Below are 18,467 nucleotides of genomic sequence, written 5' to 3'. Positions count from 1 at the left end.
CTTTTTTCTAATATCCAACATAAGCCTCCCCGGCACAACTGCAGGCCATTCCCTCCGGTCCTATCACTGAGAAGAGCTCAGTGCCAGCCCTCCTCTTCCCCTCACAAGGAAGTTGTAACTGCAGTGAGGTCTCCCCTCAGTCTTCTGTTGGCTGAACACACCAAGTGCCCTCAGCCGCTCCTCATACGGCTTCCCCTCAAGACTCTTCATCATCTTTGTCGCTCTCCTTTGGACACTCTCCAATGACTTAATATCTTTCTTGTATTGTGGCACCCAAAACTGCACACCATATCCAAGGTGAGGCCACGCCAGTGCAGAGCAGAGCCTCCCTCAGCCAGCTGGCGATGCTGTGACTGATGCCCCTCAGGACATGGTCGGCTCTCCTGGCTGCCAGGGCACTGCTGACTCATATCCAACTTGCCATTGACAAGGACTCCCAGGTCCCTTTCCCAGTGCTGTTTTCCAGCATCTCATTCCCCAGTCTGTCCATGGATCCAAGGCTGCCCCATCCCAGGTGCAGAACCTGACACTTTCCCTTGTTTAAGTTCCTACAGTTGGTGATTGCCCAGCTCTGTAGTTTATCAAGGTCTCTCTGCAGGACTGATTTAATGTATACTGTTCTCTAGAAACCCTATGGAATAGGCAGAGCCTGTCTCCTCAAGGCCTTGGGCTCTGCCTGCAGCAGGGCAGGAGGCAGGGAGGAGGCTGGGGCTGCTGCCTCAGCACTGCCTTGCTTTATGTGTGGTTCTACACTACCTCACCACCTTCCCTGACCTGCTTCCTTTGCCCTGCCTTACCTTGCCTCACCACTGGCTTGCTCCAGCAAAGGGCTGCATGGGACTGATCAGGTGCAAGGCAGCTGCTCCCACCCCAGAGACTCCTCCCAAGCTCTTCCCTGTATCTGTATCAAGAATAACATAGCCAGCAGGACTAGGGAAGTGATCATCTCCCTGTGTTCAGCGTTGGTGAGGCTGTACCTCAAGCACTACATTTAGTTTTGGGCCCATCACCTCAGAAAGGAGTTTGAGGTGTTGGAATGGGTCCCAAGAAGGGCAAGAAGGCTCGTGAAAGATCTAGAAAACTTGTCTTATGAGGAACAGCTGAGGAAGCTGGGTTGGTTTAGTCTTGAGAAGAGGGGGTGCAGGGGGGACCTCATTGCTCTCTACGACCACCTGAGAGGAGGTTGCAGTGAGGTGGGGCCCATCTTTTCTTCCACACCTGCAGTGGAGAGGACAAAAGGAAGTCCGTCCCATTAAACTGAGATGGAGGAGGTTCACATTATATACTAGAACAAATTTTTTCCCCGCTAGGGTGGTCAGGCAGTGGAATAGGTTTCCCAGGGAGGTGGTGGAGTCATCCCTGGAGGTGTTCAAGAGGAGTCTGCATCTGGCACTGGGTGATGCGGTTTAGTGGTTTATGGGTTACAGTGGTAGCACTGGGTGGACAGTTGGACTGGAGGATCTTAAAAGTCTCTTACAACCTTGATGATTCTATGATCCTGTAATTCCCCATGCATGCCTGAGCAGGTGCCCTAGGTGCCTTGTGGTCCCCTTGCTGCTGGCTGGGGCTCCCGCTCTCTCTGTCATTCTGCTGCTGTTCCCAGCACCATTTCCATGCCAGCTGAGCTCTGTGGGGATGGAGAGGTGTGTTGGCAGGGAGCAGTCCGCTGTACACACTGACACTCTCCTGAAATTAAAGAAAACAGGTGTTTGGTTTGCAAGTAACTTGTAGGTTTTTCCAGAAGTTGTATGCACCTTCCTGGTTATCTGTGTTGCCATAGAGAAACCCATGGGACATGCCAGTCACATGTGGGCCACCAGAGACCAGAGGGCAGAGCCTCCAAAATCAAGCAGCTGAATAAACAGTGGTTTATCTCAAGGGTGTATGGAGAGGGTGAGAGGCAGCAGTCACGTATCGCAGCAGGAAGAGTTCCGCGTGGGTGTGAGGAATGCGCTCCGCGGGAGGGCGGCTGGGCAGTTTCTGGCCCCGGAGGCCACTCCATTGTGACTGGACAAGGCTTGGGTGACCTGACCCAGCACTGAGGCCGTGCTTTAGCAGATGGTTGGCATCAGTGTGGCCCCTTCCAGCCCAAGTTATTCTATGTGTGAAGGGAAAGTTTATAGCAACATGAGAGTGATCTGCATATTGTCATTGCAAGTGGTTATGAGCTTGATGAGATTCTTAAGAAGTTATGACAACTTCAGGAGCAAAGTCATAAAGTCAAGTTCTTTGTAAGTGGGGAGGAAATGAATTAACATTGTTCTGCTTTTTTTTTTTTTTTTTCTCCCTAAGTAGTGGTGAACTTAAGTTAACTTAACTCAACTTAAGGTCAGACTCTGACCAGAGAAAACCTCTGTGAGCTGTGGTGGGAAACTGCTCTAAGTGGTTTAGTACTGTATTCAGATCTGCATTTTATCTGTTTCTGATTATGCTGGTGGCCATGGGTCAGCCTCAGTATTCTTTTGAACTAAGGAGTGATTAGCAGGTTCAAAGCTATATAATGCTGATGTTAGAAATGTATATATATGTGCAAATGAATCAGTGTTGTAACCAATGCTTTTTCTCTGGCTTTTGATGTAACAAAATGAAAAAGAAGTAAAAGACTTTTTTAACTTTTCAATTTAAACACTTCTACCACTCATTTTTGCTTCCAAAAATTGCCACCTTATCAGAATTAATTTGTTTGTTCAAGTGACTTATTTTTCTTTGTTAATCCTTCCTGCCCTGGTGTTTAGACCACATACATTTTACTGTTTTTAATGTTAAGATGCTCTTTTTTGCTCCCCCAGGGCTTGTTTTTATCACATTACAACTCGTATATAGCCTATGTGTGTACTTTGTGAGGGATGATGCTCTGGACTTTGTGTATTTATTTGGTTTTGGTTTATGGTCATTCTCCTTTGGACAGTTGCAAAGCATATTTGCTATCAGTTGTGCCATCACCTCACACCTATAAACATGACAGTGCATGACTGCTGGTATGATCAAGTCCTGAAGGGTTGGGTGTCCGTAGTACAGGTTGAAAGAAAATGGATGTGGTGTCAGAAGAAGTTATTACCTGGATACTCCTATGGGGTTTGTGTGGTAGCAGCAGGGTCAGGAAGGGGTAAGAGTGGCATCTAGGGGCAGAGGAAGACAAAGAGAGGAGGAAGAACAGCAGCAAAGAGGTTGCAGAGGTGTCCCAGGCAGCCTGACCTTCTTTGTCTGGGTGGTCTGTCCTGTCTGGGGTCATGGCTGCAACCAGAAACACTTTCATTTGTTAATGTGAGCCACTGGAACGCTGGCTGTCTGCACATTTCTTCATGCTGTGGGCTGCAACCTAAAACAAATGCATAAAAAATTTCAAGTGAGACAACCACTCATAGTAGTCATAGTAATGTATTTCTGTAGTGCTTTGTGGTCTGATGGTGTGTGGCACTGGCAAAGCAAATTATATGCCAGTGGGTGCCAGGTTAATCTGAGCATCTCTGGTACTAACTTACGTGATTTTGTTGTATTTTTCCCTTTTGCTGACACTTTGTTGTAGCGAAAAGCCATGCCAGAGCTTTGTGCAAGTCAGGCAAAGCTTTGGCCCCAGGTCCTTGATTTTTGAAATGGGAGCAAAGGTCCAAAAGAGTATGAAGCTTTCACTTGGTTGATGAAATTGGTCCTCACAAAGTGCTGACACCAGTGCCTCACAGGAAGGTAGATGAAACAGGTTAGAAGCTGCCCATAAACGTGAGTATCAAAATTTATCTTGCTTTAGATTTGTATTGGCAGGTGTTGTAATTGGGAGATGCGTAATTGCAGCTGATTGTCCTAATTTTAAAAGAATTTTGAGTTAGCAAAAAAATAAAGAATGGATGAAACATTGCAAATTTAAAGTAGAGAATTCCTCAGTCAGATCCTCTGGTTTTGGTACTTTTTTGTGGTAAACATGCGCAGTAATAAAAGTTTTCCTAAAAAAATACTCAGTGTCATAGAATATTTAAGTATTCCAATTATTTAATGAGATTCAGATTCCAGTTCTACAGTTCCCTGGTCAGGCTTATGTAAAGGTAGCTCTGTTTACTCTGTGTGTATAAACTATTTCAACAGGTTTCTAATATCAGGAATCTTGGGAGGTTTCTTTGAAGACAATTCCTGCCGGAAGAATGGCGTCATCCTCCCTACAGATCTGTGCATTGCTGCTGGCTTTATCAGGATTCACCACTTTGCTTGTCACTACCATGTCCAACAGATGGAAGGTTTTGGACGCTGCGACAGAGCTGGTCACTGCAGACTGGGTTTCTGAGGGTCTTTGGATGGACTGCGCAGCAACTGCTCTTGGATCAGTAGAGTGCAAGAAATTTCTGTACATGTTGAGTTCAGACAGTAAGTGTGCATGGCATGTGTGTATAAAATCCAGGGATGTGGTTTTATTCCTTCTTTCTGGACAGTAGGTTAGCACAGTGGGGTGGCACGTAGTGCCATTGTCACAGAGGGGCTGGTGTGGACAAATCCTGTAGTGGTTGCAGACAGGTTAAAGGGCCCCCGTGAAACCTGTATTGTTCAGCCTGCAATTCAGCTCCGTCACTGCTGTGGCTTTGATGCCATTCTGTTGTGTTGACACAGAGATATCAGTGATATACAACAAATCTAAGATTTTTTTTTAAATTGTTTGGGAAGAAATAGTGTTCTTTCTCTCAGCCTAATGCTTAAATACAAGCAGATCTTAGTTCAGTGAGCACTGGTGCTTGTTTGTGCTTTGGTGTGAGACAGATGATAGATAATCCAGAACTTGTTGGATGGTTGTTGGATACTGTACTAGACCTGTGTATTTGTTCTGGAATTTCTCAGAGGCCGGCTTAGATTAAAATACATCTGTGCCACTGGTGCTTTTGTGTTTTCTATGGTAGACCCTCCTAGCAGGGTAGTTTGTCTGCATGTCTGCAAGTAGAAAGAAAAGAAGTGTCTCTGTAGGGACTGAAAACTATTTGTTTGAATTGTTCTAAATTCTGAAGACATCTTTCTGTAAACACCTTTTTTATGGCAAAGGACTGTGGGGAACTAACATTGAAGATCTTTCCTCAAAAGAATGAGTGTAGAAATACTAACAGTGCAGCCTTAGAAAACTGGTATTTTATTAAGCTTTCCATTTTAAACAGAACTTTCAGTTTATTCCTTTACAACTTTCAGTTTTGTGCAGTCATTTTATGAGTGATATTAATGGAATCATTTCTTCAAGTCTTCCCTGCTTTATGGGTCACTGATTACTGCCATTGCTGTTTGTCTGGACTCTTTCCAGCTGATTTATTCCTGATGTGCAGTGGCCAGAAATTCAAAATACCAGGTCTCACAGACTCTGAACTTTGTTATTTTGACACAGAGTATGAACCTTGTGTTTTTTGACACAGACTATGAACCTTGTTTTTCTTGAAACAGACATGGACTATCCCGGAGCCAGAGCTGCCTGAGACAGATCTCTAAAGTGTGAGAGTTTAACTCTCAAGAGTGAACTCTCAGCACATTCATGGTTCTTCCACAGGACCCTGGCTCTTTGATGGCCTTTTGCCTTCTTATCAATGGTGACAGTGTAAGAACAACTATCAGCATCCTGTAATGAGACCAGAACCTGTAGCCTCAAAAGAAGACTAATCATATGCTTCTAAAGATTTTAAAAACACTACTCATTGCATCAAAGGCAATGTCAGCTTTTCATACCATCCTGGTATCCATTCTGCTCCTCTCTAGGGCTTCCTCTATGTAGATAGCAGGATGCCTAAGTTTCATCTAGAAACTTAAGTATGATTTATGGAAATTAGAGTGATGAGATGGGGCCAACAGTCCTTCAGTTCTTGTAGCAAGATGGCATGGATGCTTATGATGGTGTGGCAGCTCTGCCTTGACTTGTGTAACAGGGAGAAGCAGATGAGGAGAGGCTGAGGGAGCTGGGGTTGTTTAGTCTAGAGAAGAGAAGGCTTAGAGGTGACCTCATCACTCTCTTCAACTACCTGAAGGGAAGTTATAGCCAGGTGGGGCTTGGTCTCTTCTCCCAGGCAACCAACAACAGGACAAGGGGACATGGGCTCAAGCTCTGCCAGGGAAGTTTAGGTTAGATGTTAGGAAGAAATTCTTTACAGAGAGGGTGATCAGGCATTGGAACAGCCTGCCCAGAGAGGTGGTGGATTCACCATCCCTGGAGGTTTTTAAAAGAGATTGGACATGGCCCTTAGTGCATGATATAGTAATTAGAGTTGGATCAGGGGTTGGACTTGATGATCTTGGAGGTCTTTTCCAACCCAATCTATTCTATGTTTCTATGATTCTATGATTCTATGATTCTATGTTACAGCCCTGTTATGGAGACAAGCAGAGTCACTGTAGAAATGCAGGACAGCCTTCTTCATTTTTTTTTTAATGAAGTTTCACTACACCCAACATGGAAAGAAAATATTCCCCAGGAAGAGAAGAGTTCCTGGTGAACTGCAACAGTCACCTCCTAGGGATTCTCTTCCCGTGGCCCCCATATTTGGAAGACTGGAGCCCTGGTTGGCAGCGCTCAGTGGATCATCTTCAACTATTCAAAGAACTGCATGTCCCCTAAAATCAACACAGGTTCCTCATGCCAAGGCACATCATGTGGTGCTTGCAGAATAATTGTCATCTGTTGCAGGGCTGTTTCTCTGCTTGCAGTGCTCAGTCAACATTCCTAGATCTTGAAAGTGAGGTGCAGCTCATGTTGATCAAACACTTAGGTTGTTCATATTCTCAGTATTTTTTCCCCAGTTGTATTGGGTGATCTGATTTTAAAAACTACTATTTCTGCCTGTAAACTCTCTCTCAACCATATTGCACAAAAATGTGCTCTGTTGTGACAACATCCGAGGGATTAGGAGCAATTTCTCTCCTCAGTCATGTGTTGCTATGATCATATATGGTCATGTCTTGGTATGTCTTTGTAAGCATTTTACTTGGGAGTGCACTTTTGTAATGAATTTTCCTTTTACTGCACCTGATCTGCATTGTGGTCTTGGAACATGCAAATTGTTTTCCTTGTGGATGAAGCAAAGCAGGGGAATGTGCTCCAGGAGCGCACTTCCAGAATTCCAGCCATCCACTGCATTCAGCTCACCTGACCGGGTCAGAGCAAGCCCAAAGGGAAGCTCTCAAGATGTGGAAGGTGTGGATATGAAGCTGTCAGCACCAACTCTTGTTTGCTGCTGATTCAGAGCCTCCTGCAGAGCAGCCCTGGCTGTTCTGCCCATCACTCAGCAAACCACAGTTTATGAAATTTAACAAAGAATAGCCCTATGTTCTTTAACATTTTGAAAAGTTACTTCCTAAAGGGAATGATTAAAATTCCTGGTGCCATATAGGAAAAGCTCCTGCATTATAATCTGCAGTATAATCTTTTTTGTTTATATATGTGCTCTGTAGACAGCCTATTGAAAAAGATTCTTAATTAGGAAGAGATTTTTTTAAAAGTTATATTCTTCAATTTTTTATCATTGGCAGCAGTATAATATCTGGTGACACTTGATTCAAGGTCCCAACTAATCTCATCTTTGAAAGTGCTGTCAGCAGAAGTGATTGCTGAGGTCACCAGCATAGTCACCAGTGTATGGATAAATTAATTTGAAACTTGTTGAAGAGCTTTTAATGGGATGAAAGTACTCCAGGGTACTGGTACAGTGTGTGCATTTTACCATGCCATCATTTTTCAAATTGCAGTGACTTAGCAGAAGGAGAAAATTCTGTACCAGTCACCCAAAAAAAACAATTCTTACCACACACTGTCTGGTTTCCTTGAAAGATTGCAAGTTCAGAGCTGCACAGGATCACAGGATCTGTGCTGCCAGATACGATCTTGTTTAAATCAATGGCAATGATTCTCTTGACTGCCCAGGGAGCAAAAAAGTCACAGTGGCACCGTAATATCCTTTTCTAGCTGAACTTACCAACCTGCAGCATCAGTTCAATGTGATCAGGAATTTTGAAAAAAAAACCCCAAATACCTGTTATGGGCAAGTTGTGACTCTCTCAAAGGCTAATGCTTCTGGTAGTGCTTATGTAAATACTGTGAATCTGTTACCATGTTGCATCAGAGCAGAATTATTTTATGAAGAAACTCTGACTCCATTTCCTGGAGATAAGAGCAGATTATCACTGCAAGGGATGGTTAACCCCATTTGGATACCTAAAGTATTAACATTAGTGGTGATGTGAATTGTGTCTATGATTCTGTCTAGCCAAGAGCGGTAGCAACTAAACCAAATTTAACATCTTCTTTGCCTTGCATAGCTTTTCTTTTAATACTAAGATATCTTAGCAAACAGATGCAATTGGCTGATATGTATTATTTTTCTTATGGCTGTTTTTCTTTATCTTTTTATTCCTTTTGAGTTAGGTCTGTCACACTGTCTCCTTCATTTTCTTATATTTAGTTTCTGTGACACATACATTATTACAATGTAACGCATTGTACAATTGTACAGTGTAAATGGCACTATTTTTAAGACTGAATTTGTTTAACTATAGATCAATAGACAGTAAAATATTAATGGAATTCAGTTATCCACAAACTTAACCTTCCTAAAGGAAGCTGGCAGTACAGTTGTTATGGATTACTTATGACCGTAACTCAAAAAATGTGTTAAATTTTCTAGAAACAGAATGAAGCTCCTGTTCTCAAGCTTTTCCATGTTTGAGTCCTCAAGAAAATAACACAGTGAAGTTTTTTGAGATCAATAATAAAATTACAAACTACTTTAATCTAGTGTAAAATCTAGTTGACTTTGGAGAAGAGACAGAAATAAAATATTTGCCCCACTCTTACTAGGTATTTTGTAGATATACTGACTGGACTTTCTAGGCTGAGAAAAGGAAGAGGCTCATTTTTCACTTCCTATTAGAAAAAGAATTAATATTGTAAGTTTTTTTTTTTTACACGCTAATATCTTTATTATGAACTGCTCCCACTTCTTATTGTCATGCCCAGTAAGCCTTATCTCTGGGGTTGAGCAAAGAGCAAAGGTAGACTCATTTTGGAGTGAAACGCAGAGATAAAACAGCAAGGAGGCTTCTGAAAGGCTTCACTTGATTGTAATCTAATTATAAGGATACTTAACTGTTACTACTCACAAGCATGCCTGCTGCATTGGAAATTGTTGGCCTTCTTTTGTGCCTGGGTGGGTTGGCAGTTATTGGAGCTACTTTGCCGAATAACTACTGGAAAGTCTCCAGTATACATGGCAGTGTGATCACAACATCTACGCTGTATGAAAACCTGTGGAAGAGCTGTGCAGAGGACAGCACTGGAGTGTCCAACTGCAGGGAATTTGACACTCTGCTTAAACTGCCTGGTATGTGACTGCACTGCCTTGTTCGTATTGCTTAGAAGTTTTATTGGCAAAAAGGAGTCAGGCTCTTGTTTTGGTAATCTGGTAGTGCTCGAAAATAACTGGCCAAGAAGGACTTTGTGGGTTGAAGTAATAAAAATCTCTCTTAAGCAGCAGAATGTGTCAAGCGTGTTAGGGGAGGCTATAAAATATGGCAAATGAAGTCGGTTGATCAAGCGTTTATTTTAATAGGCATTTTAAGTATGGTGTAATCTCTTCTCTAGTATCTTGTGGGAGGAATGAGTAGGAGACATTTTTTTAACTGTTTATTTATTTTGAATTATTGTATAGGTCTTCTTTTGCAATACTTCATAGCTAATGTGCTGTAGCTGGAGTTTTTCCATATAGCAGGAAATACTATTTACAGCTGAGAAGTGGTAGTGGTTTTTGTGTATTGAGACTGAAAATTGCAGATAACCCAAGAAATACAGTAAGTATATGTTATACATATTATAACGTTATAAATTATACAAGGAGTATGTGTTATAAATTAATATACCTGTCAGGGCCTGTTAACTAATGTGGTTTTGAATGTGCTTCTAAATATCAGGAAATTTAAATCTGTTGGCTCCTGTCCTCTGTATCAGTCTTCAGCAGAATTGTGGATTGTCCTCAAATGTCCCACTAAGGCAATATTCTGTGGATGTTTATAGGTAGTGAAGCTATTTTTTATTAATCTTGAATAATTCAGTATGTAGATACTTATCCAGAATAAAAGTGCCTTCTTTCTAGTTGAATGTACCCTGGGAGGTGGTTAAACTAAATATGTAGGAGGATACTCCTAATCTGAAGAATGTGTACTATAGGATTAGTGGCAATGAGGTATTAAATTCACTTTCTCTCTCAGTCTGAAATAATGGATGTTGTTGACCAGCTCTGACACTAGCATAGCAGTTCTTTGAAGCTGTCTGCGTGCAGTATTTAGGCAATAATCTGTTCTTTTCATCTTTCAGTCTTAACTACCAATTGCTTTTAGAGTACATGTGTGTATTAGGAGGAATATAACCCTTTTTAAACTTCTTAGAGTCAGTAATAGCAGGATCATGTCCGTGGGACATTATCCTCTGCAGAGCGTTTATGTCAGTGTGCACTGGCGGTGCTGGGTGAACAGCTGGGCTCGAGGATCCCAGAGGTCTTTGCCAGCCTTGGTGATCCTGGGATTTTATTTGGTTCTTATAAAAAACACTTCAAGGGCTGGTTTGTCACTTACTGCCACTGACTCCAGGCAGCATCTTGTCGCTGATGTATTTGCACAGAGTGATGCCTCTGAGTGGGTGTGCAGATGTGGGCAATGGGGCTGCAGGGCAGCATCGTGGAGCTGCCCAGGAAAAAGCGAGGTTTCAAAGAAATGGGTGGGTCAGAAAAGAGCATTATGATGTGCTAAAGTAAAAGAGAGCAAAAGCAAGCAACAGGAGAGCTCCTGAAGAACTGCAGATGACAACACGGAGTCAGCAGGAAGGAAAAAATAAATGGGGCCAGACAGAAAGTAAATGACTGGACCAGGCCCTGAAGTGAATTTAATCTGTTGCAAAGGAGATCAGTTCTGTGGTTGAGAAGACAGCAGTGTATTTGAGGGGTATACTGTATATTGAAGAGAAAAACAACTTGCAAAATTGTAGAGAAAAAACATTTTTAGAAAGGAGATCTGAAAAAAAAAAGTTAGGAGACACTGAATTGTGATAAAAGTGGAAAGGACAGCTGGGCAAAGCAGGAAAAAGGAAGAAAATGGGATTGGTAACAATGAGGACTGAGCAAACAGCCCTCATTGTTACAGTTTACTAGTAACATGTACTGTTACTAGCAGTAAGAAATATCTAAGAAATATCTATAGTACTGGCAGATGTGAGCCAAGGCAGAATAAAAATTATCATTATCAGTTTAGGTGTGGTTCAAATTGCTGTTTAGAAACTTAGCTGAAACTGTTGCAAAGATGTCAGGGACTGGTGGGAGGGGAAGAAAGAGAAAAAAACAAAAGTGTCTTTGTTACCTCTCATCAAAAGGATCATAAAGATTTTCTGTGGAGGTTTCCTTGTTGGCAGCTGAACTATGTGGAGTATCTCTGGTTTTTGGTCTGTGTACGGAAAATATCAGACTTGGTTCTTTTAGACAGATTTAATATTTTTGAGTTCAGTAAGCCATTAGTCTAAATCACAAACATTTGAAGTGAGGATCTTTTTAAATGCAATATTGTACAAGATTGAAACCATGACTGGCTCCTCTGTATAGCCAGCACTATCTACCTAGCCACAACTAAGCCAAACATTTGATAGATCTGGTTGCCAAATGCTTTTTATACTCTTTTTTTTTTCTTTCTTTCTTTTTTTCACGTTCCGTAATTGTTTCTTTTAATGACAGATTTTGGGAATAATTTCTTACAATTAGTAATGACTAATAAAATGAACTGACTTTGTATCGTGTTGAATAAGCAAGCCAGTTTTAAAAATAAACACAACAACAAACTGAGCTTTCTGAACTGTGAAGTAAGGTCCTCAGCTAAGGCTGTTGAGGTTATTGTACTGTGGTACAATGGTATGAAATTTCTATTGTTAAAATAATACAGCCATTGGCTTGCAAGCAGTTAGCCTGAGGATATGCTTGTGTGTCCTGGAAAGATGGGAAGTCCCATCTAACACTGCAGGACCTGAAATGTAAGTTGTTGGACCCTGCTGTGGGTGATTCCTGATGTCTTGGTGTAAGACCCCAAACTAGAAAGCAGCATTGTTGAGTGCTTGTCCTACCTTCTGCAGGCAAAAACCTTGAAGCATCAATGGTACTTTGAGAGGTCTTTTCCCTTTTTTTTTACTCTCTGTATTTTTTCCATAAAAAATTTAAAATTAGTGCTTAAAAAGGCATTAATTTCTCAAGTGATTTTATCCTTTATTATCCTTTAATTTATCTCATGAGTGCTTACTACTATCTTTAATTACTCTCAATCTTGCAGGACCAATACTCTTAAGCCACATAAGGCAATACAGCCCACTGAGTCAGGGTGTGAATATCACTTTGCCTCCTGTTTCTCTGTCTGATTTTTGTTGTCTGGAGAGTTATGGGCTCACTCTGCTACAGAACTGGCCAGCAGGTTACCATGGAGGATGGGGAGGTGATCAGGGAACAAGAGCTTGAATGCTGGCATCAACAAAGCAAGTGTCCAGTTGCAGTTCAGTTCTGACCCTTCTGATGTGTAGTTAGAATTTTAGAGTCATAGAACCATTTAGGTTGGAAAAGAACTTTAAGATCATCAAGTCTAACAAAGTTAGCAGTTGTGACCTGCCAGATTGGCATGTTTATCTCACAACAAAGGTGCCAAAATGCCATTTGACCCGGAACCTGCCAAGTGTGCGGTGTCATTTCAGAGGAGCCCAAAGTCTCTGATCTTTCTTCTTAGGCTGATTAATAATCTTGTCCAGGTTTTTGTGCAATTGATACCTAAATGTGAAGACCGTGACCTTAACCAATACAGAATTGTCAGGATACCTAATTCCCTAACGTGCCCACAGGGGCTGTAAGCTCTCCACAGGAATGTATCTTAGGGAGGAGAGGAGTGCTACAGCTCTTGGACCCACTTGCCTCCTGTTTGTTACACCGACTCACAGTTTGAAGTGCACTGCTAACTCAAGCACATTCTTTCCTATCTCTCCCTGGAAGCAGCAAAGCTGGTACATTTTTCCAGTTCCTCTGTAATGCCCAAGCCCCGCACAGCTTGGCTAGCACGTGGATTTCAGACGTGTCCTGTGAGCTCAGCTCTGCAGGTGTAAGGATCCACCAGGACTTGTGAGCAGGAGATGACCATATAAGCCACTACACATTTTCACAGGATTTCAAGATTTAAGGTGTGAGGGGCTTGCTATAATTTTTCAGGATTTACCAAAGGCCCAAGAGGATTTACTGAGCTTATAAAGTGTAAGTTCTGTTCAACTCTGAAATCTAATTGACTTGAAGACTGAACATGCTCAGGTTTGGAGGCTTCTCTGAACCATACGACAGAGTTAGACAAGATTCACTCATTTTATTTCTGCACTTATTAATTTTGTCAATCTCTCTAATCACTTTAAATTTTTCAGCACAAGATTAATGTATTTTTTGTATAGATCCTGATTTGTTTTCTCTTTTTATGTCTTAGCTCATATTCAGGCATGCCGTGCCTTGATGATTACTTCCATCCTTTTGGGATTCCTAGCTACAGTAATCTCACTGCTTGGTTTGAAGTGCACAAACATTGGGTTGAGCGATGAAGATGGAAAAATGAAGTTTGCTGTCACGGGAGGATTTCTTTTCATTTTAGGAGGTAATATCGAGGCTGGAATGAGAATGTTGTCAGTACTTTGTGTTGCTTTCACAACCAGACTAAATGAAATTAACTTGTTCTTAGTTTAAAGCTGTTACAGCCATTAAAGGAATCACTCACCTGTGTGCTTTTTAAACTTTTTCTGGTAGGTCTCTGCTCCATGGTCGCTGTTTCTTGGTATGCTGCAATGGTTACTGTTCAGTTTTTTGACCCACTGTATGCTGGAACCAAGTAAGTTAATTGATCTCTTGTACCAAACTCCATCATGTGTTACAAACCTGCACTAACCCCAGCTGCTCCAGAGTTTCAGAACCTGGATGGATACCACTATCCAGTCTTACAGGAGGAAAAAAATTGTCTTCAGGGAATCTTGTCACCTCAGAGATGTTGGTGGGGAGGGAGGAGAGTTCTTTTCTGGATGAGTTAGTGAACAGGTGAGGAATATCAACCCCACATCTGTGCAGGTTTTGTACTCTGCTTACATTCTCTTGTGAGACTCAATTAAGTGCACATCTCAATGTTATGAAGAAGAAAAGGTACAATCTTAATTTTCTTCAGCATTTAGACCAAAAGCTGTGGCTAGAATAAATTGCCTCACGTATACAAGCAAGGTAAAATTGTCTAGAAAGAAACTTGAGCTGTGTACTAGTGACCTGCAGGGAAAGGTGCTGCTTGTCTATGTATTAACATCTCAACATCTGTTGCCTTATGAATAAAATGAGGCAAAATTTGGGGGACTATCAGCTAGTACAGTTGCACACAAACAAGTTTCAAGGTATAAAAGCCTTTACTCTTGTTTGATATAAAAGCAATGGTTGTCAAAACCAAATGGCAGCTTATGGCACTTTATCAAGGTGCCCTATTTAGCAATGAGGAACAAGAGTAGAGGTCACAAGGCCTCTCCTTCAGAGAAGGAGAAAAGGAGAGGGAAAAATACTATCTGTGGAACATGAGACCACTATAATTTGTCAGTAACTCTACCTAGTATATAATTCATAGACCAGTAAACTATAAATCTCTAGTTGCTAGGATCATATTTGAAGTGTTTTGTAATCTTCCACCTGGGAATCGGTTCAGAGAAGTCAGAGGTGAAGTGCTTTGTGATGAATCAAAGTACTTCAGGCAATTGCTCTAGTTGTTTGTCAGTTTTCCCTATGTTTTCAATGAAGCACTTACAAAGGAACTGCACTAGTGCACTTACTTGTTGTTTTATGTCCCCTTCAGAGAACTATATGAAGGGTAATAAATACATTAAGGAACTGAAAAAAAGTGTTGATAAGGAATTTCAGTTAGTGGGATAGTTAGTGAGTTTTACAGTTATCTGCTATAGCTTTGGGCCTTCAACATCAATGGCTGTTAATCAGTTACCAGGTTGTTTGCATTCAGCAGCTGAAAAAATCTCTTTTTTTAATATCCAAACGTCATGTTTGAGCTATTGATTCTCTGAGCAGTTCTTGGTGAATTAACTTTGGTCATTGGTAAAGCTGGACATGGACTCTGAGACACAGTTAAATTCAACTGCAGGCCAGTATTGATCTTCACTCATAAGAGACTGGCAAATCTGGTTTTTCAGATTGCAATTCTTTTTTCTGACTTCAGCAAATTAGTGAAGTTAACCTCTGCTAATTCTTAGAGGAGTTTCTCAAAGAGCTGTGAAGGCAACCTAAGTTCTCCTGCAGATCCCTCCTATCTACTTTCCTTGGGGATGGCATCTGCAGCATTCCTGTCTGTAGGTGACTGGGGAGCAGAGATGATTTCAGACACTGGGCAACTCTCCTTGGCTGTTCCTTTGTATGCCTTCAGCAGCTTGCACTGCCGGTTTTTTTGAGATAATGACCATGTTTGGAAAGCACCTAAAACAGTGGAGACCTTGTGGCTCCAATGTGCGATGAGTGCACAGAAAACAGGGAAGGTGTGGGAACCTCTGAAACCCTCCTGTTAGCAATGAATTCTGGAGTCAGAAGCTTCAACACTTTTAAATGATGATTCTGTGTTTACAATTGGAAGGAAAACACAAATTTCTGGTTCCAGTTTACTTCCAACACAACTCATAACACTTATTTTGCCCTTATATTGGGTACCTCAGACTACAGAGGTACAGGTGTATTGTGCATGTAGTCTTCAAATACGAAACTTGTTTTCCTCTTTTTGTGAAACTCCTGCCAGACTTTTTCAGACTCAGCTGCATATAGTCTTTGTGACAAATTCATTATCAATTAATTTCTTGGACTGGACTGGGGGATTTCCTGAAAGGTATAGTTTTGCACAGTAAAATGGGGAACTATTCTCTTTCACCCTGGGACACTCATACCTGGATTTCAGCCATACAGCCACACAGGGTGCTGAATATTCTTTAGGATACCTAAGTTTGAAAACTAGCCCTATATAGACAGCTACCTGTAGGTCACCTAGCATCATGCCCATAGAAAACTGATGTAAGTGTTGTGGATGGCACAGAAGGTATGTTATTATTATTTATTATCAGCAGTTTGTTAAATATACACAATTATTTATTGCTACTTATTTTAATGTTGCTTAGCACTTTCTGTACCATCACTAGTTTAGCAGAGCACTTAAATATACAAGTAAGAGTTTTACTGAGCAGATACAAAGCCAGATCTGTTCTCTGTTATCTACTGACATACCTTTCAGTTTGCTGATTTATATGGGGACTATAATTTGATTGTTTGTGTGATTTGTGAACTTTATGGCTCAGTCTAAAATAATGGCTTTGTGATCCTGTTATAAACTGTGTCCATAAAATCTTTCATGTTTCAGGTATGAACTAGGAGAAGCTCTGTACTTAGGCTGGGCTGGTTCTCTTCTTTATATCCTTGGTGGGATCTTACTGACCTGCTCATGCAAAGGGAAGGAAAAACAGAATTACAGGTAATCTTGGGTTTGTCAGTCAAAACAGTAGCTGTCAATTACAAACCCCTTTCTACCTGTGCACTTTTCTCCCTCTCTCTCACCCTCTGGTATAAATATGTAGCCATATAAAGTACAGCAGTGCTATGGGCTGTCACAGACCTGTGATGGCAGGGGATGCTACACCAAACACTTGTACAGTGTACTTATTGATACTTCACCATCCGTGGTCCCTGTAACTTGTGTTTGGTGATTCTGGGTATACTGCTTCTTTTTCTAAGTTCTACGTGGTGAAAATGTGCAGTGAAAGAGTGAACTGTCCACTGGCAAAAGTATTTCAAAGAATATAGTGTATTATAATCCAGCTTCTCTACAATACTCACTGTGTTTAAAATATTCAAACACCATTTAATTTGCAGAGAGTGTAATGGCATTTCCTTCCCGAAGCACATCCAATTGATCATTAGAAACATGATTTTTTTCTTGTTCTTTATGGAAATGTCTAGTTGCACATCAAATCAGAAAAGTTGAGACTTCTGGCCTCAATATTTAATCTTTCCTGGACTTTTTCTCAACCTTAAATTATTGACACAAACAGAATTCCTTTTTTGTTTTTTCTTCCCTTTCTGAAGAAGAGGGATGAAAGTGGCAGAAATAGCTGAGGTTCATGTGTACCCAGAAGAACTCAAATGGCTTGGAGGTTGTGCTGGCTAAGCTTGAAAGGCTGATTATGTGGAAGGAGTAAGCGTGCTCACTGCTGATGCATTTAATCTTAGGAAGATTATGTCAAAACACATAGTGAGAGTTCCTCTGATACTCCGTTGCCTAATCTGAAACCATTCCAGTTTTATGGTAATATTTCATCAGCCACATTGGACTTTAGATCTTACTCACTGTATTTTAATACAAAGTACCGAATGTCCTGAAATGTCCTGAAAATCAGGTAAAACCATCGTATGAAATAGAAGTTCAGCGTGACAAATGACAGCTGAAGGGATTGGCTGAAGATACTTGTTTTTCTTTCTCATTATCTTGATTCCTTTATTAAAACCTGGAGCTTGCACTGGGGCGTTGAGGGCTAGGTTCTCTTCTGCTTTAAGGCCTTGACTGAAATGCCCTGAGGAAGAGCAGAGGTGAATTAGGAATCCAGAGTGTGGCTTCGGGTATGTGAGAGAAATGGCTGTGCTACCTGGCAGGGAGCCTTTGTCTTTCCCCGTAGCTACCAGACTGATGAGAACAACAGACAGCTAATTTCTGCACCTTTGTGAAGAGTGTGCTATCAGTGGGTTTGATAAAGACCTAAATGAGTAATTTCCTAAGTATCTAAGCTGTGAACATCAGTCTAATACTTATTATTTGTATCTTTTTTTTTCCTTGCATTACAGACCCAACAAATACACATATTCAGCAGGCCGGGCAGCTCCTCAGCCACACATGTACTCCAGGAACACTGAGACCATCATAAGCAACAAGGAGTATGTCTAAACTTACATGTTGCATCACCAGTAACGTTAGCAGGTTATGAACTCAAATAAAGAAGTGAACGACTTCCAGGGTTCCGGTTCCAAGTTGCATCTTATCCCTTAATTCGGAGCAGTACAGGAAGAGGCATGCTTTCCAATGTAAATAGGAATGTTTTTCAGATGTAAATAGCTTTTTACAGAAGATGTGATGTGAAATCCTGCTGCAAGAAGCTTTTCTGCATGCCGAGAAGGCTGGTAAAATTTAACCAGAGCGCAGTATGTGCTGACACTCGAGAGCAATGGTTTCCATTTCAGCTGACTCAAACATGTGGAACTGATAGCTGTGTCTGACTGCGAGTTCATGTGCCTCACAGTTAAAAAAGTATTGTGTTTTCATTAATGTTTAGCTTCCTACTTTTGTTTAGCAGCTTTAGCTTTTGACAGAAAATAAACTTTATTCCACGGATTGACTGGAACAGATTTTTTGATGAG

At 41.3% G+C, this 18,467-nt stretch overlaps 1 protein-coding gene across 2 annotated transcripts; it reads left to right on the top strand.

The window, feature by feature from the left end:
* Positions 1-3,563: 3,563 nt before the first annotated feature.
* On the top strand, positions 3,564-18,451 carry LOC126636035 (claudin-15-like). Of its 2 annotated transcripts, XM_050307813.1 has the most exons (6): positions 3,564-3,717; positions 4,078-4,353; positions 13,480-13,644; positions 13,794-13,875; positions 16,423-16,533; positions 17,898-18,451. In XM_050307813.1, exons 2-6 carry the CDS (start codon positions 4,134-4,136, stop codon positions 17,995-17,997), a joined length of 678 nt encoding a protein of 225 aa, XP_050163770.1. In that variant the 5' UTR covers positions 3,564-3,717; positions 4,078-4,133; the 3' UTR covers positions 17,998-18,451. The 2 variants fall into 2 exon arrangements, with proteins under 2 accessions (XP_050163770.1, XP_050163771.1); XM_050307814.1 differs by lacking the exons at positions 3,564-3,717; positions 4,078-4,353 and adding an exon at positions 8,997-9,323.
* The last annotated feature ends 16 nt before the right edge of the window (positions 18,452-18,467 follow it).

Source organism: Myiozetetes cayanensis, unplaced genomic scaffold (assembly GCF_022539395.1).
Source record: "Myiozetetes cayanensis isolate MyiCay16 unplaced genomic scaffold, myiCay2020 scf13, whole genome shotgun sequence".
NCBI lineage: Eukaryota > Metazoa > Chordata > Aves > Passeriformes > Tyrannidae > Myiozetetes > Myiozetetes cayanensis.
The sequence above is the reverse complement of the archived record's forward strand: the minus strand, read 5'-3'. Positions and strand labels throughout refer to the sequence as shown.

Excerpts from the sequence above, each read along its gene's own strand:
- LOC126636035 (XM_050307813.1), top strand. The coding sequence starts at position 4,134 with ATGGCGTCATCCTCCCTACAGATCTGTGCATTGCTGCTGGCTTTATCA. Across the intron at positions 4,354-13,479 it reads GTACATGTTGAGTTCAGACA|CTCATATTCAGGCATGCCGT; the intron begins GTAAGTGTGCAT and ends TTTATGTCTTAG. Across the intron at positions 16,534-17,897 it reads AAGGAAAAACAGAATTACAG|ACCCAACAAATACACATATT; the intron begins GTAATCTTGGGT and ends CTTGCATTACAG.